We start from the raw sequence: 25,123 nt of genomic DNA, 5'->3' as shown, positions 1-25,123 counted from the left end.
GCCGCGCAGGAGGAACCCCGGTCCCGATGTCCCCACCCCAGCAGCCGGCCGGGACGTGCCGGGGGGCAGGGGCGGCGGGGGGCAGGGTGCGGCGGCGGGTAACGGGGGTGACCCCGTCCCGTGCCCCCCAGGACACCCCCCGGGACCCTCCGCAGCCCCGCCAGGTCCCCGCCGTAGCACCGCCCATAAGCGCGCCATTTCTGCCTTAGCCCCGCCCACCATCGCCATAACCGCCACCACCTTTCATTAGCCCCGCCCTAACCACGCCTACATTCCCCATAACCACGCCCACCTCATTCATAATTACAGTATAGCCCCGCCCACTCACGCCTTATCCCCGCCCACTCCGCCACAAGCCCCGCTCACCGCGCTCCATCCCCGCCCAGGAAGCGCGCCCGCGGGCCGCGCTCACTTCCGCTGGGCCGGTGGCAGCGGGCGGCGGCGGCAGGTACGGGCCGGACCGGGACCGGGACCGGGACCGGGACCGGGGCCGGGGCCGGGACCGGGGCCTCCTTCCCTTCCCTTCCCTTCCCCTCCCCTCCTCCGCGGCGGGTGTCGCTGTGGGGTTCCCGCTGGTCCCCCCCTGTTCCCTCCACGCCGGGGGTGAAGGGCTCGAGGGGCTCCGGCGCTCCCGGGGAAGGGGAACCCGGTGCCTGCTCTGCGGTGGAGGGGGAAGCTTCCGGGGCAGCTCCGGGCCTCCAGCCCGCTGCTCCGTGCGGGTCCGTGGGGAGGGTCGGGAGCGGGCGCTGCTGGAGCGGGGGGATGAGCCGGGAGCTGGGCACGGGGGCTCCGATACCCAGCACGGGGTGTTGGTGGTGCCGGGATAAGCAGAAGCTCGGTCCGGTTTGGTGGCCATTGGCTGCTCTATGCGTTGGTCAGGCTGTTGGCAGAACGGATTTGATGCTTTGGGACCCCGAGGGGCTTTCCGGAGGTGTTGGTCCTTACCTGGGTCAAGCCAGGTTGGGAGCTCTATGGCCATTCCCCTTGGCCTGTCCCTACAGGCCCTTGTCCAAAGCCCCTCTCCAGGTTTCCTGGAGCCCCTTTAGGCCCTGGAGCTGCTCTAAGGTGTCCCCTTCAGGAGCCTTCTCTTCTCCAGGCTGCCCCAGCCCAGCTCTCTCAGCCTGGCTCCAGAGCAGAGCTGCTCCAGCCCTCGCAGCATCCCCTGTGCTGTGGGGAGCTGTCACTGGGGCTGATGCTGCACCCAGCACCCCCAGAACCTGCTCCATGCTGTCCGAGGTGCTCAGCCGGTGTTTGGGGGGACACCGGAGGTGTTATCCTCTCTTAGGGTGATCTCTGGCCTTGTGCTGCTTCAGACCCACCCTGGCTTTGCAGAGCACGATGCTTTGGGCAGTGGGATCCCTCTGTGGTGCTGTGCCCGGTGGTGTGTGGCCCATAGGACACCTCAGGGCTTTCCTTTGTGGGTTTCATTCCCCAGTTACTGGTTGATGAGATGTGTGGATTGTGTCCATGTTTTCCCACGTACAGCAGCTCTTGGGTCCTTCTGCCACCTGGATTAATGCAGGGCCAGATGCTGGGATGTTGCATCACCCAAGCTATTGATCTACCCCAGCTTTGGGCACCTTGCTAAGGCCACAGTGAGGCTGGCAATGGGTTACCCATCCCGTTGAAGGGCTGGTTGATGGGAGATGGAGCCTCTTGGTTGGGCAGTAACAGATCAAGAGGACCCATTATCTGTGCTCATTGCTGGCTCCTGCTGTGGAAGGTGCAGGAGAGCTCGTGGTGCTCCCTGGCTCTGGGCAGTCCCTGTCACGGGGGGACACTGGGGGTATAGGTACAGCCTAGTGGGGACCTGCAGGGTCAGCGGGTGGGATTGGTCCCTCTGGGGACATGGGAAGGTCGGAGCCAAGCTTGGGATGTGGCAGCGGACTCCAGCCTGAGGCTGGCTCAGGTTAGGCTGGTACTTAGGGATAACACCGTCCTAGGAAGTAAGGATGGGGCTGGTGCCGGCTGTGGGGAGAGGTGTAGGGCTGAGCATCAATGGGATGGTGAATCCATCGGGATGCACCATGAAACCTCACTGCTGTGAGCAAGGAGAATGGAAGAACTGGGTTCAGCACGAGGCTCTTTAGGTGCTGGCTCTTGCATCCTCATCCACCCACCTCTGGGTAGGTCAGAACTTGCTGTCAGCCACTAAACCCCTGTCCTGGGCTGTCACAGGGGCTATAGAAGGACCAGTGGAGCCATGCTGAGCCCTCTTGGTGTGATAACCAGGGACCAGCGTGTCCTGGGCACGCTTTGAGTGCTCCTGTGATGCTTACTTAGATGGCTCATTCCTTTGAAAGAGCAGCAGCGCTTCCCCTGCATCCCTTCCCAGGCAACGGGTCTCTTGCTGGGAGCTGAAGGACTCCCTTCGGCAGCGTCCCGACCTTCCAGGATGGAGGAATTCATAGAATCCCAAAATCCCAGCCTGCCTTGGGTTGGAACATCATCCAGTCCCAGCCCCTGCCATGGGCAGGGACACCTTCCACTGGACCAGGTTGCTCCAAGCCCCATCCCAGCCTTGCTTCCTTGAATCCAGTTTGCAAACCTGGCTTCAAGTAAGTCTGGTGAGAAGATGGGGCAAAGCCGGAGCCACCATGAGGAGCTCGGGAGCTTTTTGTCTCCCCCGTGTTGTTGCTGCCAACCCCGCACCCAGGCACTGTCCTGTGGGATGCCGGCGGGTGCCAGGACGGGTGTTTTTCCTGGGAAGGAGCTCGGAGGGAGCCACAGGAGCAAACACAAGCGCTCAGCCCCTGGCTCCGCACCACTGCCCCCGCCTGCAGATGGGCTCCTGTGTTTAGCAAGGGTGGGGTGTTTCCAGCTCACCCTAAAGGCTGTCAGCAGCCAGAGCTGTCCAGAGGAGCCGATCGAGGCTGTTCGCTCCGGATCTAACTCTCCCCTCTGCCAGGAATGTGGTTTATTTACCCTCCGGATCCAGCTCCGGGGCTCGGACCCTGCCCCATCCCTTCCTTTGCCCAGCTCAAGCTGCACAAAGGCGATGCAGAAAGGGATGGGGTGACACAAGAGCTGCACCCCCTGAACCCTTTCCTTTGCCCTCCTTAAAACCAGAGCCAGGCACCAGCGTTGGACCTGCCCCAGGCCTGAGCTTGGGGGAGTTCACCTTTGGTCACATCCTGCTGCTTGTCAGCCTGGGTTAGCTGGGGGGTGCTGAGCACCCAGCTTTGGTGCTGTTTGAACCGGGCTTGGCCTCTCCTCGCCCTGATGAGGCACTGGGCTGTGCAGGGCTGGTCCTGCTGCTGCGAGGTGGAGGTGTGGGGAGCAAGGGGGAGCCCTGGAGCCTGAGCTCGGGCTGGGGGAGGCAGTTTGGTGTTTGGAGGCTGCTGTTGGCACTGCAGGGGTTGAAGGACGGGGGAGACGTTTGTCCATCCCCATCTGAAACTGGTGCGGGTTGTAGAATCAGCCTGGTTTGGGTTGAAGGGAGCTTAAAGCTCCTCCAGTTCCAACCCCTGCCACGGTCAGGGACACCTTCCACTAGAGCAGGTTGCTCCAAGCCCCTGTGTCCAACCTGGCCTTGAACACTGCCAGGGATGGGGCAGCCACAGCTTCTCTGGGCACCCTGTGCCAGCACCTCAGCACCCTCACAGGGAAGAGCTTCTGCCTCAGAGCTCATCTCAGTCTCCCCTCTGGCAGGTTAAAGCCATTCCCCTTGGCCTGTCCCTCCAGGCCCTTGTCCAAAGCCCCTCTCCAGGTTTCCTGGAGCCCCTTTAGGCACTGGAGCTGCTCTAAGGTGTCCCCTTCAGGAGCCTTCTCTTCTCCAGGCTGCCCCAGCCCAGCTCTCTCAGCCTGGCTCCAGAGCAGAGCTGCTCCAGCCCTCGCAGCATCCCCTGTGCGCTGCTTTGGTTTGGATGGTTAACGCGCGCCGCGGTGCCGGGCTGGGGAAGCAGCAGGAGCGATCCCGGCTCCGCGCTGGCTGCAGCGGTTCCCTGCAGGCTCCAGCTTGGCTCTCCCGGCAGTTCTGCAGCGCGGGGCTGAGCCGGAGCCAGGGCAGGGACTGCAGCGGATCCTCCTCCTCCCTCTCTTGCAGGACGGGATCTGAGCTGCTGCGGCGGGTGCAGCCGGGAGGACAGCTCCGATCACACCCCAGGTAACGGAGCTGTGGCAGCAGGAGCAGCCCGTGTCCCGCAGCTCATTGCTGGGTACCCCCGACGTACCCTTGGCCCCGTAACAGCATCAGCACCACGCTGCCAGCACCCACAGTGAGCCCCAAGCTGCTGCTCTCTCCCTGCCAGCCCCACTGGCTGCTCAGCCCCACATTGAATCCACATCCTTGTGTCCCTGTTGGCGATCCCTGCCCGGCTTGGCCGGGGAACAGAGGCTGCGGCTCCTCTGGCCGCGTCAGGGGATTGCTGTGTTTGGCTTTCGAGATGCTCATTTACATCTGAAACCCATTTGTAAGCTCTTTTCTTCCCCTCTCTTTCTGGCTCTGCTGTCTCGGCCCCTTCGCACCGTAAGGCCGCTGCGGGCTTTCAAGGACGAGCCTCTGGTGTCTTTGCTGGCGAAGGGAGATGGGTGGAAGAGCCATAAAAGACAACTCCCTGCTGGCCCTTCAGCAGGGCTGCGGGCAGCTCGGCTCCCTCAGTCTGCCCGCTTCGGATGGTTGAGCCTCAGGGGCTGGGTGGAAGCCTCACGGCCTTGGAACTGAAACCAGCGCTGCCGGAGCAGGGATGGGTTTGGATGAGGCTCCTTTTGATCTCGCTGGAGAGCCTTTGGCTGGGCTGTTCCTTTGCTCCAGCGCTGGGTTTTCCTCAGTTCCTCTTCCCATCCTGGAGCTGTTCCCCGTGGAGGTGGGAGGGAGGGATGGGGGGTGGATTTTCCCTGGAAAAGTGGGGTTTTTGGGCAAGGAGACATGAATCCCCTCTGAGCCCTTGCTGCAGGGGTGAGGGTTGCCCAGCTCCATGTGGGATGGGGTGAGAGAAGCACGTTGGGGCTGCAGCTTGAGCAGGAGTGAACGCTGTGTCTTCAGTCACTGCCTTCCTTCTCCTCATCCTCCTCCACATGCTCCTTAGTGAACCATAATGGGCTTCATCTCCTTGGGACTCTTCCCATGAGATCCCGAGCTCTTTCCCTCCTGTGGCTTTTCCTTCCTGGAGCTTTCCATAGTGACCCACTATGGAAAGCTCAACCTCTCTGCTCTGCCTCTCCTCCCAGAGCCCAGCTCGCTGGAGGCCACCATGACCGACTCCAAGTACTTCACCACCACCAAGAAAGGTAAGAGGAGGAGCAGGAGCCTCACGCGGCCCTTCCCCACGTGCTCAGGCAGCCAGAGGCTGGTGCAGGTCCCAGCTCCTGCCCCAAACCCGTGTGGGGTGCTGTGACTGACACCTCGGGGTGGCTCTTGGGTCAGAGCATGTTGTCACCAGCCCCCGGGGCCCAGACAGGGCTGTTGGGATGTGGGAGCTGCCATCCCTTCCATGGAGGAGCAGATCCCACCATGCGCCTGCGTTGGCTCTGCGGGTTCCTGCCCTCATCTAGGCTGTGCTGGGCTCCCCAACAGCCATGTGTGGGGCTGGAGCTTCCCATGTGCTGTGATAACCACCCCATGGCTCCAGATCCCTCCCCAGTGAACCTCATGTCCTGTGCTTGAGGTGTGGGTGCTGCTGCTCATCACTCCCACAGCACCTCCCTCCCCTGAAGCCCTCTGGGGCTGGGGATGCACATGTATGCGCTGACACCCTCGTGTCCAGCTCCTGGCACCCCCGGTGCACAGTGGGTGGGAGCAGCACCCAGTCGGGGTGGGTGCCCCGTCCCCTGAGCTCCCCTTTCCCCCTTCCTCCAGGGGAGATCTTTGAGCTGAAGGCTGAACTGAACAGCGACAAGAAGGAGAAGAAGAAGGAGGCTGTGAAGAAGGTGATCGCGTCCATGACCGTTGGCAAGGATGTCAGGTACGTGCTGGTGCTGCCCTGGTGGGCTCCTCTTTCCCCTTGTTGCTTCCAAGGGGTTTTCCTGCTGGATTTCATCTTGGATGAGGCCCAAGTGCAGGACTACACGCAGCTATCCCTGTGCTGCAGGGGGTGTGTGTGTAACTGGCTCGGGCAGGCAGAGCTTCCCTGCATGGGGTGTAATCTGCCTAAAAGGATTGGTCTGGCCGGCAGTGGGATTATTCTGCTTCCTTCGTGTGTGATAAGAACCAAGCAGCAACCCCACTGTGAGCTTGTGAGGCAGAGGGTTGGTGTCTCAGCGTTGGTGTTAAACCTTTTGCAGTCACCCCAGTCCAAAAGGTCAGGAAGCTGCTTTTCCCCCTTCTCCTGTATCCATCTGACCGAGCAGCACGTTGCTCCCTGTCCCCTCATCCCTCAGAGACCCGTCCCCACACACCCTGTGCATTGCACACACCACCAGTGCTTCGGTTTTCATGGTGCCCTTGAGAGTAGAGGGAGGAAAACCATCCCATGGGCTCTGTGTTTGGAAAACTGTGGTGCCCTGGGTTTGATGCTGTGAGCAATGGGTGGGTTTGTGGTGCTGGAGAAGCTTCCAGGAGCCAAGGGACATGTGTTGGGGTGGGATAACCCCTCTGCTACCCTCTGATCTTGATTGCCTTTCTTAAGGTGGTTTAATAGTCTAATGGGGCTGTCTCTGTCTTTAATAATCTAATTGGCTTGTGGTGAAACAGCATCTCTGGCATCCCACAGCTGGAGGGTGTTTGGGAAGGGGGCTTCCCCTTCCCACGTGCAGGCAGCTCTGCTCTGTCCTGGCAGAGCATCATCCTGCTGCAGGGCTGGTCCTTACACCCAGTCCTGGGTGTCTGCTGCTCCAACGTGATGTTTCTCCCATGGGATCAGCGCTCACTTTGCAGCAGGACAGGTTTGATGCTCAGCAAAGCAGAGGATGGTTTTGGTAGGGCTTTCACACCGTCCCGTGGTGGCCGTGGACACACACTGGAGCTGAGGTACAGCAGAGCCATGTGGGAGAGCTTGTTTTGAGTCCATTAGGGGTTGTTTTGAGCTGCTCTTGATACAGATCCATAAAGAGGAACCCCCTGGGATGGGTGTTTCAGCCACATCTGCTGCAGGGTGGGCTCAGGTCATGGGAGACACTGTGAGCATGGTGGGACACTGGCACAGGGTGCCCAGAGAAGCTGTGGCTGCCCCATCCCTGGCAGTGTTCAAGGCCAGGTTGGACACAGGGGCTTGGAGCAACCTGCTCTAGTGGAAGATGTCTCTGCCCATGGGGTTGGGACTGGAGGAGCTTTAAGGTCCCTTCAACCCAAACCATTCCATGAGTGCACTGGGCCATGAGGAGGGGGTGGCCGTGTGGGGTCCTGCCTTCACGGAGGTGCCTTGTGTTCCAGCGCGCTCTTCCCGGACGTGGTGAACTGCATGCAGACAGACAACCTGGAGCTGAAGAAGCTGGTCTACCTCTACCTGATGAACTACGCCAAGAGCCAGCCCGACATGGCCATCATGGCAGTCAACACCTTCGTGAAGGTGAGGGGAGAGGGCTGTGTGCCCCGAGCCGTGCGCTGCAGTGGGTCGGTTCAGCCCACCAGGTACCTCCCTGCCTTCCCGCAAGGCCACCACACTGCGTACCCTGCCCCAGAGAAGGGAGCGTGGGCAGGATTCCGAAGGCTCTCCCTTCAGGAGCAGGGGCTCCCGTAGCTTTGGAGAACTGAGCAAATTTAGCCAGTAGTGCAGAAAGAACATTTTCTTGGCAGCCTCGTGCTTTGTCAGCGGCACCTTCACTTGTGGGCAGCTCCCGTGATGGAGCTGTCATCATGTGAGCTCAGGCACTGAAGCCTCTGCAGCTGAGAGAGCCCTTGTGATCCTCCGGTTGGAGCTGGGAACTGAAGAGCATGTTTGTTAGGAATGCTGGAAGGGTTTGGGTTGAAGGGACCTTAAAGCTCCTCCAGTTCCAACCCCTGCCATGGGCAGGGACACCTTCCACTAGAGCAGGTTGCTCCAAGCCCCTGTGTCCAACCTGGCCTTGAACACTGCCAGGGATGGGGCAGCCACAGCTTCTCTGGGAAAAGTCTGTGTCAGCGCCTCAGCACCCTCACAGGGAAGAGCTTCTGCCTCAGAGCTCATCTCAATCTCCCCTCTGGCAGGTTAAAGCCATTCCCCTTGTCCTGTCCCTCCAGGCCCTTGTCCAAAGCCCCTCTCCAGGTTTCCTGGAGCCCCTTTAGGCCCTGGAGCTGCTCTAAGGTCTCCCCTTCAGGAGCCTTCTCTTCTCCAGGCTGCCCCAGCCCAGCTCTCTCAGCCTGGCTCCAGAGCAGAGCTGCTCCAGCCCTCGCAGCAGCTCCGGGGCCTCCTCTGGCCTCGCTCCAGCAGCTCCGTGTCCCTCTTGTGCTGTTGCCCCAGAGCCAAGTCACTTGGTGAAAAGGCTTGATGGGTGTTAGAGGGAGCTTTGGCTTTTTAGGAACTAAAACCTCGCCTGATAAACCCGATAGATGCATTTCCCAGGTCCTGTGGCCATTCTGCAGAGTGGCAGCTCACTTGAGATACTTGGTCTAAGTAATGAAGACCCGAGATCCCATGTTTGGAGTGAGAACTGATGCTGTTGATGCTCTGTGGGTGCCAGACTGCAGAACCAGAGATCAAACCTCTCGCTTGGGTGACCTGTTCTCGAGAGCTGAGTGTTAACACCTCTGGAGAGCAGAGGTCCCAAATTCACTGCTGATGCCTGTGACTGAAGGAGCTGTGGCCACGGTATCTAATGTCCTCTTCTCATCCCTGCAGGACTGTGAGGACCCAAACCCTCTGATCCGGGCGCTGGCTGTGCGGACTATGGGCTGCATCCGTGTGGATAAGATAACGGAATACCTGTGCGAGCCCCTAAGGAAGTGCCTCAAGGACGAGGACCCCTACGTGCGCAAGACGGCCGCTGTCTGCGTGGCAAAGCTCCACGACATCAATGCCCAGCTGGTGGAGGACCAGGGCTTCCTGGACACCCTCAAAGACCTCATCTCTGACTCCAACCCCATGGTGATTGGTTTCTGCCTTCTTCTTCCTCTTTTCTCTTCATCCAAATGGCAGTAAATGCTTCCCTTCATCTTCATTTCATCTTCCTTCATCTCCCTTTCTCCCATGCTCCCCTTCACTCTCTTCTCAGTGCATTCAGTGCTGGTTCTCAGGGCTCCAGGCTCTGTTCCTTGTCCTGGAACCCTGTTTCCTGCATGGAACGTTTCTCCAATTCCCCATCCCTGGCAGTGTTCAAGGCCAGGTTGGACACAGGGGCTTGGAGCAACCTGCTCTAGTGGAAGGTGTCCGTGCCTGTGGCAGGGGATTGGAACGTTAAGGTCCCTTCCAACCCAGACCAGGCCGTGATGCTGTGATTCCTTGGCAGTGCATTGTTGTTCCCAGTGGGAGGAGGCTGCCCAGCCAGCTCGGAGCAGGGGATGGTGGCAGAGGGGAGCTGATGCTCGGCTCTGACACCACGTAGCTGGTGGCTTTTGCCTCTGCTGAGGGTTTCCTGACATCCGGGAACTTCAAAGCCAGCTTTCCCCAGGGGTTCTCTCCCCTCAGCCTTTGCGGCTCTTCAGATCTTGCCCCAGAGGCTTAGTGCTGACCCCGGGAGCTGCTGCAGAGAGGGCTGGGGCTCCTGCAGAGCAGGCGCGGGGCCAGGGCTCGCTGCTGCTGAGCACATGTGAACCCTCAGAGACGTGGTGTGGGTGGTGGGACCGTGCTGGTGGTGATTGCTCATCTCCTCGGGATGAGCGGGGAGGGAGAGGCTGGTGCCCAGATGTCTCTGGATGTGAGGAGCTGATCCCGGAGGCAGCTCATCATCAAGCACCAGCTTCCCCCCAGGCTGCTGGAGCCCGTTTGGTGTCACCTAATGCGTGTCCTGTCCCCTCTGACAGGTAGTGGCCAATGCAGTAGCAGCTCTCTCGGAGATAGCAGAGTCTCACCCGAGCAGCAACCTCCTGGACCTCAACCCCCAGTCCATCAACAAGCTGCTCACGGCCCTGAATGAGTGCACGGAGTGGGGCCAGATCTTCATCCTGGACTGCCTGGCTAACTACATGCCCAAGGATGACCGGGAAGCCCAGAGGTGAGGGAGGATTTGGGTGCTGCCCTCAAGGGGATCACCGGAGCAGGGCTGGAATAGGGAAGGGGGACAGGCAGGTATTGACTGAAGGGCCTGACTCTGCCCCTTCTCCTCTAAGAAGGTCCTCCTGACCCTTGGAATCCTGCTGTGGGAAGTGGGACAGTGAGCATCTGCTGGCCACTGTGCCTTGGGCACAGCCATCTGCACAGTGCCGTGGTCCCATAGCGAGTCCTGTCCCCGTGCTGGCACAGAGATTGCTCTGGAGCTACTTCCAAATGTGCCCTTACCATGCAGCAAGGGATGAGAGGCACTGGGGAGCCCTGAAAGGGGGTCACTGCAATAGGACATAACCTTCCTCAGGGTGCTTCAGCATCTCTTGGGAGGACCTCAGGTGCTGCTCAGCCCTCCTGCTGCACACTCCCGCAGTGCCTTTTTCCTCCTCAGCACTGGCAGCAGTGTTTGAGCAGGAGGACGGGTTGTGATGGGTTATTTCCCTTCCATTCACCCCAACACCTCCAGCATCTGCGAGCGGGTGACGCCGCGCCTGTCCCATGCCAACTCGGCCGTGGTGCTCTCGGCCGTGAAGGTGCTGATGAAGTTCATGGAGATGCTGTCCAAGGACCTGGATTACTATGGCACGCTGCTGAAGAAGCTGGCCCCGCCGCTGGTCACCCTGCTCTCTGCAGAGCCCGAGCTGCAGTACGTGGCTCTGCGCAACATCAACCTCATCGTGCAGAAAAGGTGGGTGCCCTGGCTCCGGGATTCCCTCTTCCCTATGGGTGCTGCTTCCCAAAGCTTCAAACCCACAGACGGGTGGTGTTGGGGCTTTGCTGCCACATCCCATCGTGTGGGGTTTATTTCTTCTTTCCTGTTTAACATCTTAAGGGCTGAGCAGAAAGAGTTGGGTGAGGCCGTGAGCAGGAGCCAAGCTGGGAGCTCCAGGAGGGGTTTATTGGGATTTCACAGAACCCCAGCCTGGTTTGGGTTGAGGGGACCTCGGACCAGCTCCAACCCCCTGCCATGGGCAGGGACACCTTCCACTAGAGCAGGTTGCTCCAAGCCCCTGTGTCCAACCTGGCCTTGAACACTGCCAGGGATGGGGCAGCCACAGCTTCTCTGGGCACCCTGTGCCAGCGCCTCAGCACCCTCACAGGGAAGAGCTTCTGCCTCAGAGCTCATCTCAGTCTCCCCCCTGGCAGGTTAAAGCCATTCCCCTTGTCCTGTCCCTACAGGCCCTTGTCCAAAGCCCCTCTCCGGGTTTCCTGGAGCCCCTTTAGGCCCTGGAGCTGCTCTAAGGTGTCCCCTTCAGGAGCCTTCTCTTCTCCAGGCTGCCCCAGCCCAGCTCTCTCAGCCTGGCTCCAGAGCAGAGCTGCTCCAGCCCTCGCAGCAGCTCCGGGGCCTCCTCTGGCCTCGCTCCAGCAGCTCCACGTCCCTCTTGTGCTGTTGCCCCAGAGCTGGATCAGGTCTGCAGGGGGGGGTCTCCCCAGAGCGCAGCAGAGGGGCAGGATCCCGTCCCTGACCTGCTGCTCACGCTCTGGGGGTGCAGCCCAGCACACGGGGGGGTTCTGGGCTCAAGCACACACTGAAGCCGGGCCATGGGGAGCTTCTCCTCACCCACCACCCCCAAAATCTGTTTAAAATCTCATGTTATTTACAATTTATTTTACATTATTGTTTCTTCGGAGCAGGAAATGATGGAGAGGGCAGAAGCTGACGCTTTGGTTTAGTCACTCAGTGCCTAGTGGTGCATTTGTGTCATATCAGCTTGTTTCTGCAGTTCTCTTTGCATAAACACTGAGAGTCCTTTTGTCCCTTTGCTGATCTCAATGTGACGGTGGCAGGAGGTGTCCGAGGCCCCACACGTGTGCCCGGAGCAGACCTGGCCAGCAGGAGAGCCCCGCTCTGCAGTGACAGCCCCAGCAGATGCTCTCTGCTCCTCCCAGCCATCACCATGGTTGTCCCTTAAAAATAGCAGCAATTTCTGGGAGAAGCGGGAAGCAATTAGTGTCCCTGGGAGCGGGAATGTGGAAGCAGGTTGTCCCCTTGGAGCTGCGCCTGGCCTATCTCTTCCCAGCTTAGAGAGGGGATGAGGAAGGTCCAGCCTAGCCCTAGGGCCTGGGTTTGCATCCCTGCTCCCCCCAACATGTGCCTTGGCAAGACAAATGTCCCCTGTTGCTTCATGTCTTTGTGGCAAGGTTGTGCTGTCCCCTGTGTGCCAGCAAAGGGGAGCCAAGGGACACAGTCCTGGCGGGATAATCGCAGGATCTTGGATTCCTTGGCATTAAACAGGCCCCAAAAACCTTGTGCTTGTGGCCAAGGAGCCTCGTCCTGTTGACCCAGAGCTGCTCACTCCCCGGGTCCGGGTTTCTCCAGCTTGTGTCCTCGATCCTTCCCCATCCCAGCTTCAGCCTCGGATCAGGAGCAATGGTTCATGCTTGTAGGAGGCTGATGGAGTAATGAATTGGTGTGGGCCGGGGGCATTAGCTGGCTGCAGGTGAGGTGAATGAGTTCCCATCCATCTCCTGGCCAGCGTGCAGCAGGAGCAGGGGTCGGTTTCTGGAAGCTCTTTGATGTCCTCTCTTTGTGGTCAAAGTGTCTCTTCCTTAATCACTGCCTCTCGTTGTCCTCCAGGCCCGAGATCCTGAAGCACGAGATGAAGGTGTTCTTTGTGAAGTACAACGACCCCATCTACGTCAAACTGGAGAAGCTGGACATCATGATCCGCCTGGCATCGCAGGCCAACATTGCTCAGGTCAGGGGCTGCCTGGCTGTGCTGGGGGGGCACCAAGGAGGGGGTGCAGGGAGCTGCAGCCCCACGGGGAGGGGGATTCACGTGAGATATCCCAGACCCAGCTTAGCAGGATGCGATGGAGCAGCTCTGCCACCTGGTTGGCTCCTGCTGGGTCCCTGCCCTGCTTCCCTGGTGCCTTTCCTTGCTGCTGGGCTCTCAGTGTCTCGTCCCCTCGCAGGTGCTGGCAGAGCTGAAGGAATATGCCACGGAGGTGGACGTGGACTTCGTGAGGAAGGCGGTTCGAGCCATCGGCCGCTGCGCCATCAAGGTGGAGGTGAGGGCTTGGGTGGCTTCATGTCCCCATGGCAGCTCCGGTGAGGCCCTGGAGCTCATCTCCAGCCAGGCTGAGAGAGCTGGGCTGGGGCAGCCTGGAGAAGAGAAGGCTCCTGAAGGAGAGACCTTAGAGCAGCTCCAGGGCCTAAAGGGGCTCCAGGAAACCTGGAGAGGGGCTTTGGACAAGGGCCTGGAGGGACAGGCCAAGGGGAATGGCTTTAACCTGCCAGAGGGGAGACTGAGATGAGCTCTGAGGCAGAAGCTCTTCCCTGTGAGGGTGCTGAGGCGCTGGCACAGGGTGCCCAGAGAGGCTGTGGCTGCCCCATCCCTGGCAGTGTTCAAGGCCAGGTTGGACACAGGGGCTTGGAGCAACCTGCTCTAGTGGAAGGTGTCCCTGCCCGTGGCAGGGGTTGGAGCTGGAGGAGCTTTAAGGCCCCTTCAACCCAAACCAGGCTGTGGTACAAGTGGCTTGATCAGGGGCCGCAGGGGAGGGATCTAATCCCTCTCTGAGCACTGGGCGGTTTTGCTTCCCCTGGGGGTGATTTGAAGAAGGGGATTGGTAAAATCCTCGCTGGAGCAGTGGCTCTGGGTGCAGCAGGGCCCTGCAGCTCTGAGGCAGCTGCTGCTGCGCTGGGTTTACTCAGAGCATCCTCAATCACAGGAGACAAACAGCTCAGTGCTGGTGAGGGGCAGGAGGAGATGCTCTGGAGCTGGCTCAGGCTCTGCTGTTGGAGCAATCCCACTTCTCCACGGTGAACCATCCTCTCCCGGGGGGATTTATTACCATGGCACTGCTTTTCCCTCTGTCTTAATGCAGAGCCATGTGGCTGTGCAGATCCGAGCTAAAGAAGGGTGCAAGGTGCTGCTGCCACCAAGTTTGGGGCTCACTGCTGTGCTCCTGCACCCAATGGCCTGAAATGCATCCCATGGGATGAGGGAGTGAATGGTGTGGGGCGAGAGGAGGCTCTGGGAGCGTGCCAAGAGGATGAGGAGGAGCCAGACATGGATGGAAAGGGGAGACCACACTTGTGTGTCCTTCGTTCTGGTCTGGGATGGGTTTGGGAGCGGTGTGGAGGGGATAAGGCAGCAGGTAGGGGGTGTGGGAAGGGCAGCAGAGGCTTTGGGATGGGGATGTAAGATCATTGCTCCTCGACTGACCCAGTGCCTCCACCAGCAATCGGCCGAGCGCTGTGTGAGCACCCTGCTCGACCTCATCCAGACCAAAGTCAACTACGTGGTGCAGGAGGCTATCGTGGTCATCAAGGACATCTTCCGCAAGTACCCCAACAAGTAGGTGACCCCTGGGGTGGATGCTCCTGCTCCTGCGTGAGCTCCCTCTGCCCCTCTGTGCTTGGGAGGGCCCTGCAGAGCCCAGGGGATGAGCTCCTCGTGGGATGGTGGGTGCTGGAGCCACCTGCAGCCACCCAAAGGTGGCTTTGGGTGTGTTGCCAGTTGGGGTTGGGATCACTGGTCACTGCTGCCCTGGGTTAACCTGGGGGCAGGAGAACTGTCCCCAGCCCTGGGACATCCCTGGCCCCACAGTGGCAGTCCCAGCTCCAGAGGCACAATGGGCAGGAGCTACCAGAGTCTTTTGAGGTCCCTCGTGTCAGCATAAACTGTCTCTGGCTCTTAATTCATCACTCCTGATGCTGGAGCAAGGGCAGCAGGAGGAGAGGGGGAGCATTCCAGCTGAGCCAGCATGAGTAGGCAGCTGTGTAATCAGGAAGTTGTGTGCTAATAGTGGTGATAAATACTAATGACCTGAATTAGTAACGAAGAGGAGCTGTGTGTGAAGAGCCAGGGGCTCAGGGCTGCTGTGGGGAGGACAGAGACCAAATGAGAGGGGCTGCATTCAGCAGCAGGGCTGGCGAGGAGGGGAACGTGCCCCCAGACCAGTGTCACAGCGTGCTGGAGCTGTGGGCAGAGGAGGCGGCCCCAGGCAGGCAGCAGAGGCTCTTGCTGTGCCCTTGGCTATGTGCTGGCTCCGCCGAGGGCGAGGGGACGTGGGTTGGGGTTGGAGCAGGCTGGGGCTGGCTTTGGGGCTGACGGCTGTCCCTGGGAAGGTACGAGAGCGTGATTGCCACCCTGTGTGAGAACCTGGACTCCCTGGACGAGCCCGAGGCGCGCGCTGCCATGATCTGGATCGTGGGGGAGTACGCGGAGCGCATCGACAACGCGGATGAGCTGCTGGAGAGCTTCCTGGAGGGCTTCCATGACGAGAGCACCCAGGTGCCCAGGGTACCCCCGCGGAGCTGAGCGGGGGCACAGGGACACGGCTCCTGTGGCAGCCGTCTGGTGGTGAGGGTGCTCTCACAGCCGTGCCCCGCAGCGCCTGTGTGGGTACAGCGTGAAATGCCACCGTGGTGGTGTCCCAGGCACCTTCCCTGCTTCATACTTGGGAAGGGACCAAGTGGCCACTTTGATTCCTCTGTGCCAGGGTAGGATCGGCCCTTTGGAGCTGGGAAATGGAAGCAGAGGGATGAAATGAGCAGAGGGGGCCGTGCCTGCCCCTTCTGCTGGGATAGCTGAGGCCGGTGGCTTTAGAATGGGGGTTTCCATCTGTGGAAACTTCCTATAACCAAAACATGAGGAAGAAGGGAAACTCTAAATGCAAACTGGCAAAGCAGCAACCCTGGGTGCCCTGCCTTGGGCTAAAGGCGCTGTTGGAGGGGAATCAGTGCTGTTATCCTTGTAAGAGTCGGAGGATGCTCTGGCCTTCACCCATGTGGGACCCCGTATCCTGGTCCTAAGATCCTGCCCAGTAACCTCTGTGTGAGGCTGTGGCTGTGATGGGGTGAGGGTAACCAGCCGTGATGGGGTGAGGGTAACCAGCCTGAATGGGGCTGCAGGCCTGGCTGGGAGCCATGCAGAGTGCCCTGACACGTGTCACCACCACTGCAATGGTCACCTTGTGTGGGGTCCGTGACAGGCAGGTTGGGGTTGGGTCCCAGCAGCACCTCTGGGGGAACCCACGTGTTCCCGCACAGGACTGGTGTGGTGTGTCCGTCTGTCTGTCCCTCACCCTGCCCGTGCTCCCGCAGGTTCAGCTGCAGCTGCTCACAGCCATCGTGAAGCTCTTCCTGAAGAAGCCCACCGAGACACAGGAGCTGGTGCAGCAGGTCCTCAGCCTGGCCACGCAGGTGGGTGACGGCTCCGGAGCAAGGGAAGAGCTTCCCATGGGCTTTGCCACCCCCAGCGAGGCAGCGGGAATGGTGCCACTGACAGGAGGGAGATAACTGAGGGAAGCTGATAGTTAAAGTCCTGCAGAGTGAGGACACCACCTCCTGTAGCACTGGAGGCATCTTGTGCTGTTCCCCTGCTGAAGCTGGTGGAGCAAAGCCGTGTAGCCTCTCCACAGGGACATAAGTAGCTTCAACTTTCATCCCCATCATCCATCTACGCATCAAATCACAGAATCCCAGCCCGGTTTGGTTAGAAAGGACCTTAAGCTCATCCAGTCCCAACCCCTGCCACGGGCAGGGACACCTTCCACTAGAGCAGGTTGCTCCAAGCCCCTGTGTCCAACCTGGCCTTGAAATACCGCAGGAAGACTTAGATAAGGCCAAGGTGTTCTGGGTTGCTCTGTAGTAGCTGCAGTTTCTCCTGCCCGGTGGCTTTGGCACTAATCCTGGTGCTTCCCAAAGGACTCGGACAACCCCGACCTGCGGGACCGCGGCTACATCTACTGGCGCCTGCTGTCCACCGACCCCGTGGCTGCCAAGGAGGTGGTGCTGGCAGAGAAACCCCTCATCTCCGAGGAGACGGATCTCATCGAGCCAACGCTGCTGGATGAGCTCATCTGCTACATCGGGACCTTGGCCTCTGTGTACCACAAACCTCCCAGCGCCTTCGTGGAGGGGAGCAGAGGGGTCGTGCACAAGAGCTTGCCCCCGCGAACGGGCTCGTGAGTGTCTGACTGTGCCCGGTGCTGGGACCTCCATAGAGGCAGAGAATCAGCCTGGTTTGGGTTGGACCTTAAAGCTCCTCCAGCTCCATCCTCCTGCCATGGGCAGGGACACCTTCCACTAGAGCAGGTTGCTCCAAGCCCCTGTGTCCAACCCGGCCTTGAACACTGCCAGGGATGGGGCAGCCACAGCTTCTCTGGGCACCCTGTGCCAGCGCCTCAGCACCCTCACAGGGAAGAGCTTCTGCCCAAGAGCTCATCTCAGTCTCCCCTCTGGCAGGTTAAAGCCATTCCCCTTGGCCTGTCCCTCCAGGCCCTTGTCCAAAGCCCCTCTCCAGGTTTCCTGGAGCCCCTTTAGGCCCTGGAGCTGCTCTAAGGTGTCCCCTTCAGGAGCCTTCACTTCTCCAGGCTGCCCCAGCCCAGCTCTCTCAGCCTGGCTCCAGAGCAGAGCTGCTCCAGCCCTCGCAGCAGCTCCGGGGCCTCCTCTGGCCTCGCTCCAGCAGCTCCACGTCCCTCTTGTGCTGTTGCCCCAGAGCTGGATCAGGACTTCAGGGGGGGTCTCCCCAGAGCGCAGCAGAGGGGCAGGATCCCCTCCCTGACCTGCTGCTCACGCTCTGGGGGTGCAGCCCATGGATCTGTGTGCTCGGAGCCGAGCTGAGGCCCCCCCTTCCCAAGGGGAGCTTCTCCTGTAGGAGCAGGTTTCAATACTGCCCTTACAAGGCTGAAGGAGCGATCTCAGCATCAAGTGGAGGGTGGTCTCTGTAACAAGGAGACCACAATAAGGTCTCCATAAGATCATGTTGGGAGCAGCGCTGGCTGCAAACGCTGGCTGCAAAGCCCAGCTGGGTGAGCTGGTGTCTCCAGTGGGACCTGTGGCTCCTGTGGAGCTTCTCAGAACCTCAGCTCTTTCCTTTGCCATTCCCTGTAGGAGCGAGAGCGCCGAGAGCCCTGACACGGCCCCATCGGGGGTGCAGGCAGCGGAGCAGCCGGCTGTGATCCCCACACAGGGCGACCTGCTGGGTGACCTGCTCAACCTGGACCTGGGGCCCCCGGTCAGCGGCCCTCCCATCGCCACCTCCGCTGTGCAGATGGGGGCTGTGGACCTCCTCGGGGGCGGCTTGGACAGCCTGGTACGTCACGGACCCACGCGCTCCATCCCTGGTGCTGGGTCAGCATAACGCTGGGTCCTGTCCGGAGCTCCTGGGGTGGGCTTCTCTGCCCTGAGACATTGGGGCTCATCCTTCCTTCTGCACTGGTGCAGCCACAGGGGCACTGCACCCTGATTCACCTTGTCCTCATCTGATGGTTGGAGTGGGGACAGTGCTCCTGGTCCATGAGGTCTGTGTGGATGCTCACACTGTGCTGTGCTGCAGGGGTGACTGCTCATCCCGAGCACCCCCCAAACCCCACAGCTGCATGCAAAGAGAGTTTGGGGGTTTCTCTGCTGCTCTTCAACACCAGCAGATGCACCCAAGGGGAGGCAGCGCCGCTGTCCATGCCCCTCCTGGTCCATAACCCTCGATGTGGGCTCACAGGGCTTGGGAATGGGATGAGACACCCAGTGTGTGCTCTGTCCTGGCTGCAGGGCGGCCACGGGTGGACGGACGGACGTGTTGTCTGTGGCAGGACTAACCTCTCTTCCCTCCTCCCCTTGTCTCTGCTTCTCTCTGGTTTTGTCTCCTCTCTCGGCTTCTCTCTGCATGTGGCTGGCTCTTCTCTGCGCCCTCCCTGCTTCTGCTTGGAGATGGGGGACGAGTCGGAAGGGGTATGGATCAGCCCTTGTCTTGGCCCTCTCCACCACGTGTAGCCCCCACCCCGCTGCCCCTGCTCCCCCCATGCAGCCTGAGCCCTCCTCTTCAGTGTCCCAGTGCCACCTCCCCTCTCTCTGGGGACAACCAGGCCCCCAAACTGCTCCTGCCACTGTCTGGGACCACTGGAGCATCCCTATGGACTCCAGGCCATCACTGGCCCATACTGATGCTTTTAGGGGGTGCCCTAAGGAAGGACCCATGTGGGACCTGTCCCCTTTGTCCCCTGTGCCCGCGGTGCACTGGCCCCTGCTCATGCCCCTGTGTTCTCTTGCAGCTGCGGAGCGATGTGGGAGGCAGCCCTGCTGTGAGTGTGTCCTCTGCATCCTCCTCCTTCTCTTCCTCCTGCTCTGCCCTGCCCCACGGTGCCCCACATAACCCATCCCTTTGTCCCCACACAGATCGGTGGCGGCGGCTTCGCACCAGCGCCCAGCACCACGATGCCCACAAATCTGGGGGCACCCCTCGGCAGCGGCCTGGGGGACCTCTTTGACCTCACTGGTGGGGTGGGCACCCTGTCAGGGTCCTATGTGGCACCCAAAACGGTGAGTGGGATGGCTGAGCCCCAGCATTAGTGGGGCAGAGAGGGGAGGCCCTAAAGCAGAGGTGGGAGCGGGGAGCTGCCAGGTCGTGGCTTGGCTGGACCTGGGTTTGGGCTGGGCTGTTCCCAGTGTGTGGGGTGGGAGCAACTGTGCGTCTGTAGCTCATAGACTCCACAGGATGGTTTGGGTTGGAGGGACCTTAAAGCTCCTCCAGCTCCAACCCCTGCCACGGGCAGGGACACCTTCCACTAGAGCAGGTTGCTCCAAGCCCCTGTGTCCAACCTGGCCTTGAACACTGCCAGGGATGGGGCAGCCACAGCTTCTCTGGGAAAAGTCTGTGCCAGCGCCTCAGCACCCTCACAGGGAAGAGCTTCTGCCTCAGAGCTCATCTCAATCTCCCCTCTGGCAGGTTAAAACCATTCCCCTTGGCCTGTCCCTCCAGACCCTCAGGGTCTCTTGTCTCCTTCCCCCAGGTGTGGCTCCCTGCCATGAAGGCCAAGGGGCTGGAGATCTCGGGCACCTTCAGCCGGCAGGTGGGCTCCATCTCCATGGACCTGGTGCTGACCAACAAAGCCCTGCAGGTCATGTCCGACTTCGCCATCCAGTTCAACCGCAATAGGTGAGGACCCTCAGCAGCCAGGGCGCTGCGTCGGCTCCGAGCTCAGCGGCTCGACAGGGAATAGGGTGGGAGGAAGGGGCTGCAAGGGCTGGGAACAGCCTCACGTGATGACCCTCCTCACTCTGATGGCTCTGGTGGTGATGAGCATCAAACCAAAGCCTCTAAGAAGTTGGCTGAAGAGGCTGTTCTCAAAGCACTGTCCCATCAGTTGTCCTCCTGGTGAACCTCAAAGGGACCCCACAAGGGATGGTGCTGAGGGAGGGGTGCAGGGATGCTCACCATGGGTGTGAGTCTGTTTGGGACGAAGGGGTGAGGTTTTGGGGCTGCCCTGGGGCGGGCAGGAGCAGCCTGGTCCTGCTCATCCAGGGTGTTCCTGGTGTCCAGAGGAGGGCAGGGAATGCTGAGGTGGGCTTGGGAGCAGGTTCCTTGTGCCATCATCTGCTCCCCCCGTGCTGACCCCCTGCCCTCCCCGGGTGTCCCCCACCTCCAGCTTCGGCCTGGCCCCGGCAGCTCCTCTCCAGGTCCACGCTCCTCTCGCCCCCAACCAGTCCGTGGAGATCTCCCTTCCCCTGAACACGGTCGGCTCCGTCATGAAGATGGACCCATTGAACAACCTCCAGGTAGGGAATGGAGCTGGGAGCTGGGAATGGGGCCCTGGGTGAGTGCTCCCTTGGGAGGGGCGTGTGGAGCAGGAGCCAGATGAGGAGGAACAGCTCATCAACACCCAGCTCATCATCTTCTCTGCTGTCAGAGCTCAGCCTGGCCCTGGTTTGACACCACCTCTATGGAGGGAGATCCTTCTCTTGCCTTGGGTGCAGCTTGGCTCGAGAGGGATGGGATGGGGTGGGATGGGATGGGGTGGGATGCTTTCTAGGTTGGAGGAGGTGTTGATGTCTCCATGTCCTTCCATGCCAGGTCGCGGTGAAAAACAACATCGATGTCTTCTACTTCAGCACCCTGTACCCGCTGCACATCCTCTTCGTGGAGGACGGGAAGATGGGTGAGTTGGAGCTGGGTCTGGAGGTGCCATCCCACCCCCTGAAACCCTCCTGAGCACGTTCCCAGCCCTGGGAATGGTGCAGGGACCAGATGCTGCAGGTAGGCTGGGGCAGGCAGGGATGCTGCTGTGGAAGCACAGCCACACTGTGGTACCTTCTGACTCCTCACGGCCAGGGAGAGCTCTGGCTTTGCTTGGCACATCTGCTTGGTGACCGGTCACTGGTGGTGTCCCTCAGGGCTCGCTGTTGGGGCTCGTGTTTAGTATCTTCAGTGATGATCTGGATGAGGGGATCGAGGTATCCTCAGTAAATCTGCAGATGACACCAAGTTGATCTGCTGGAGGGCAGGAGGCTCTGCAGAGGATCAGGACAGGCTGGATCCATGGGCTGAGGGCAGTGGGATGAGGTTCAACAAGGCAAAGTGCCGGGTCCTGCACTTGGGCCACAACAACCCCCTGCAACACTCCAGGCTTGGAGAAGAGTGGCTGGAAACTGCTCCTGGGAAAGGACCTGACGGTGTGGATTGATGGAGCTGAACATGAGCAGCTTGTGCCCAGGCAGCCAAGAAGCCACCAGCATCCTGGCCTGGCTCAGCACCAGTGTGGCAGCAGGGCCAGGGCAGTGACTGTCCCCCTGTGCTGGGCACTGGTGAGGCTGCACCTCGAATCCTGTGTCAGTTCTGGGCCCCTCACTGCAAGAGAGACATTGAGGTGCTGGAGCGGGGCCAGAGAAGGGCCCCGGAGCTGGTGCAGGGCCTGGAGCACAAGTGTGATGGGGAACGGCTGAGGGACCTGGGGGGGTTTAGTCTGGAGAAGAGAAGGCTCAGGGAGGACCTTATCGCTCTCTGCAACTGCCTGACAGGAGGATGGAGCCAGGAGGGGGCTGGTCTCTGCTCCCAAGGAACAAGGGATGGCACAAGAGGAAACGGCCTCAAGCTGCACCAGGGCAGGTTTAGGTGGAGCTGAGGAACAATTCCTTCCCCAGAGGGTGCTCAGGCATTGGAACAGGCTGCCCAGGGCAGGGCTGGAGGCACCGGCCCTGCAAGTGTTCACACCCCGTGTAGCCGAGGCCTCAGTGCCATGGGTTAGTGGTGGCCTTGGCAGTGCTGGGGAAGGGTTGGGCTGGATGAGCTTGAAGGGCTTTTCCACCCCGATTGATTCCATGATCCCTGTCCCTCAGCAGCCCCTCCCCAGCCAGCCCAGCCAGACCCCAAAGCAGGCACCTTTCCTATGGGGCTTCTTGGGAAGTTGCTGGAGGGGGTGCAACCCCTTTGGCCCCCAGTGATGTGGCAGTGTGTCCCCGTGTTGTGTCCCCGCGTGGTGCCATGGGGATCCTGCGGCACCACCGGTGCTGTTCCGTGTTCCCTGCAGAGCGGCAGATGTTCCTGGCCACATGGAAGGACATCCCCAACGAGAACGAGGCCCAGTTCCAGATCAAAGACTGTTCCCTCAACGCAGGTGGGTCCAAACCCTTCACCAGGACCTGGCCATTGGTGAGCAGCTCATCCCGGTGATCCCGGCCCGGGCTGCAGGGAGACGGGAGCTCCATCCCCGTGTGTCCACCATGTGTCTGCAGGAAGGAGCTGCTGCTTTGCTTGCTGTTGGCTTGGTGTAGAAAGCCAAGAGCTTCAGAGCTCCCTCGCATGGGGACCGTTGCTGTGTGGGTCAGTCTCAGTGTGGAGAAGCCTCTGAGCAGCCTGTCCTGGCCATCCCAGGGCTCTTTGGCATCTCCTTGCTCCACCAGCTCCTTCTCCAGAGGATCTGGTGCCAAGCAGGACGTGCAGACCCTGGCTGGGCCCAGCCAAGTCCTTTCAGTCCCACTGGCACCACCGAGCTGAGCTTTGTGGGGTGGTTCTATGGGTGAACCGAGCTCTGGGCTGTCGCCAAGGGGAGGACCTGGGCGCTGGGTTCCTTCTCCTCGCTGTGTGGGGATGGAGGGTGCTGGATGTGCTCAGAGGGAGCTCTGGATGGAGCTGGTGGTCAGCCCCATGCCCTGCCCCACAGCAGCTCTCTCCCCCTATGCAGATGCCGTTAGCAGCAAGCTCCAAGGCAGCAACATCTTCACCATCGCCAAGAGGAACGTGGAAGGTCAGGACATGCTCTACCAGTCGCTGAAGCTCACCAACGGCATCTGGGTGCTGGCAGAGCTCCGGATCCAGCCCAGCAACCCCAGCTTCACGGTACATCCCATCCCCTTCCCCTTCTGCCCCCAAACCAGCCCCAAGCCGAGGCTGCTGCTGCCCTGCTCTGCTTGGAGCTTGGGCTGGATGGGTCCAATGGCATTTCTATGGTGGTGGGGACCCCCCCTCAGCTGCTCTTGGTGCCAACTCCATCCCCTGCGCTGGTCCCAGTGCCATGTGGGGACGGTGAGACGTGGCCTGTGGGGCTGGTTGGGCGCTCAGCACCGCTCCTGGCACTGTGATGCCACCTAAAGGAGACCCAAAGGTCCCATCCCCACATCTCCATTAACATGAACCCCAACCCCATCCCCTCCTTGGGGCACCCCCAGCTCAGCCCATGCGCTGACAGCCTCAGAGCAAAGGCCTGGCTGTGATTTGGACACAATCCATCCCCATGTCCTTCCTTTGGGGGCCCATCCCTGTCCCTCGGGGCCGGTTTTCCTGGGGTTGGGATGAGCTGTGTCGCCTCCACTCACGTCTCTGCATCTCTGTCCCCGCTGCCCGCCCGCTCCCGCAGGACCTGGAGGTCAGCAGAGTGGTTTGTACCTGCCTGGGGCTGTCCCTGCCTGCTCCCGCTTCCCTGGTCCCTGCATTGCCCAGCCCTGCCCATCCCTTTGGTGCCTCTTGGCCTCAGCGGGGCTGGCGCGAGGCTGGAGGTGGATTCTGGAGGGTCAGGATCCCGCATCCCCAGGGATGAGGAGAGCCGTCCTTATCCCAGAGGATTCCCCCTTGGCCCCGCACCCCTTTGCCTGTGGTCTGAGGAGCTCATTGAGTTCAGAGGCATTTAATCCTGAAGCAAATCACTGCTTAGGGGAGGAAGGTGCCTTTGGAGGCACCGCTCACCCCGGAGCTGCAGGCAGGGAGTGCAGCCCGTGTGTCCCTCTGCCTGCCCCCTGCATGTGCTGTCCCTGCTCCGGCAGCCCGGGAGGGGGTTTGGATGCTTGAAGCCTTTTGGTACCATCTTTAACCCAGCTGCATCAGGGCGCTGGGGCCGTGCTGGACCCATGGGGGGATGCTGCAGCATGCAGGGCTCGGTGCTTTGGGGCTGGGGCTCGCTGCTGTGGGGCCGTGACCCCCCATCCCTTCCTCTCTTCCCACAGTTATCCCTGAAATGCCGAGCGCCGGAGGTGTCCCAGTACATCTACCAAGCCTATGAGACCATCCTGAAGAACTGAGGTGCTGCTGCAGCCCCTCGTCCTCCTCTCCTCCCGTTCCCAGCCCAGGAAGCGGGGCAGGACCCATGTGCATGTCTCATCTCTCCTTTCCTTCCTGCCAAGGAACCAGCCCTTGGGAACCTCCCTCCATCTCCAGTGGGGCTGGGGCGAGCAGAGGAGGGCAGGGGCATCCCTGCATCCCTGTGGAGATCCATGTGTGAGTGATGCTGCATCCTCCTTGCTCATGTTGTCCCCTCCATGAGCCCTCTGGGGCCTGGTGGCTGCTGCTCTGCTCCTTCACCCTGCAACCATCCCATGGTGGGGTCTGGTGGAGGGTTCAGCACTGGGCACAGCACCCATGGGCTCGCTCTGAGCCCCTTTGGGCCCATGGGAGAGGGTCTTCTCCTCGTGGGAGCTGCTCCAGTGATCCCAGAAGGGCTCCAGGACCTCAAAGCTGAGGCTGTGCTTCCACGTGCAGCACAAAAAGGGCTTTTCCAGCCCCATCCAGCCCCAGTGTGGGCCTGGGAGGGCTCCAAGCATCAATCACACCCCTTCCCCTGCCCCCCAAGCAGCCCTGCTGCTCCCCCACTGTCACCCATGGGTGCTGGAGAGGATGAGCTGCTCCTTCAACCCCCCGAGCTCAAGCCATGGGTCACCCCTCACTGGAGGCATTGGGGGCAGGAGATACCTAATATATAAAATAGAACTCTATGGTCTGGTCACTTGCTTGGAGTGGTGAATGAAGGTGACATCTGCCCCTGGGGCTGCCTTTGGGGTGGGGGAGCCCTAAGCCTGGTCCTCCCTATGGGATGCAGGATGCTGTGTGCTCCCGCCAGCAGTGGCCTGAACGAGG

The 25,123-nt window shown here is 60.6% G+C and overlaps 1 protein-coding gene and 1 non-coding gene across 6 annotated transcripts; both read left to right on the top strand.

The window, feature by feature from the left end:
* The first annotated feature begins 389 nt into the window (after window positions 1-389).
* On the top strand, window positions 390-24,992 carry AP1B1 (adaptor related protein complex 1 subunit beta 1). 5 transcript variants are annotated; one of them, XM_030500379.1, is made up of 26 exons: window positions 390-448; window positions 4,046-4,105; window positions 5,170-5,229; window positions 5,798-5,903; window positions 7,310-7,445; window positions 8,694-8,939; window positions 9,815-10,005; window positions 10,522-10,743; window positions 12,634-12,754; window positions 12,972-13,067; window positions 14,241-14,356; window positions 15,130-15,295; window positions 16,108-16,206; window positions 16,711-16,970; window positions 17,899-18,100; window positions 18,715-18,735; window positions 19,056-19,085; window positions 19,180-19,323; window positions 19,794-19,939; window positions 20,430-20,559; window positions 20,855-20,939; window positions 22,308-22,394; window positions 22,962-23,116; window positions 23,634-23,642; window positions 24,217-24,292; window positions 24,394-24,992. In XM_030500379.1, exons 3-25 carry the CDS (start codon window positions 5,193-5,195, stop codon window positions 24,289-24,291), a joined length of 2,880 nt encoding a protein of 959 aa, XP_030356239.1. In that variant the 5' UTR covers window positions 390-448; window positions 4,046-4,105; window positions 5,170-5,192; the 3' UTR covers window position 24,292; window positions 24,394-24,992. The 5 variants fall into 5 exon arrangements, with proteins under 5 accessions (XP_030356239.1, XP_030356242.1, XP_030356241.1 ...); XM_030500382.1 differs by lacking the exon at window positions 23,634-23,642; XM_030500381.1 differs by lacking the exon at window positions 23,634-23,642 and having other exon boundaries at window positions 24,217-24,992.
* Window positions 20,027-20,131, top strand: LOC115614956. The gene has a single exon (XR_003993907.1). It is a non-coding gene; the product is annotated as a small nucleolar RNA SNORD125 (small nucleolar RNA).
* Window positions 24,993-25,123: the final 131 nt, after the last annotated feature.

Source organism: Strigops habroptila, chromosome 11, assembly GCF_004027225.2.
Source record: "Strigops habroptila isolate Jane chromosome 11, bStrHab1.2.pri, whole genome shotgun sequence".
Lineage (NCBI taxonomy): Eukaryota > Metazoa > Chordata > Aves > Psittaciformes > Psittacidae > Strigops > Strigops habroptila.
This window is presented reverse-complemented; position numbering and strand designations above follow the sequence as displayed.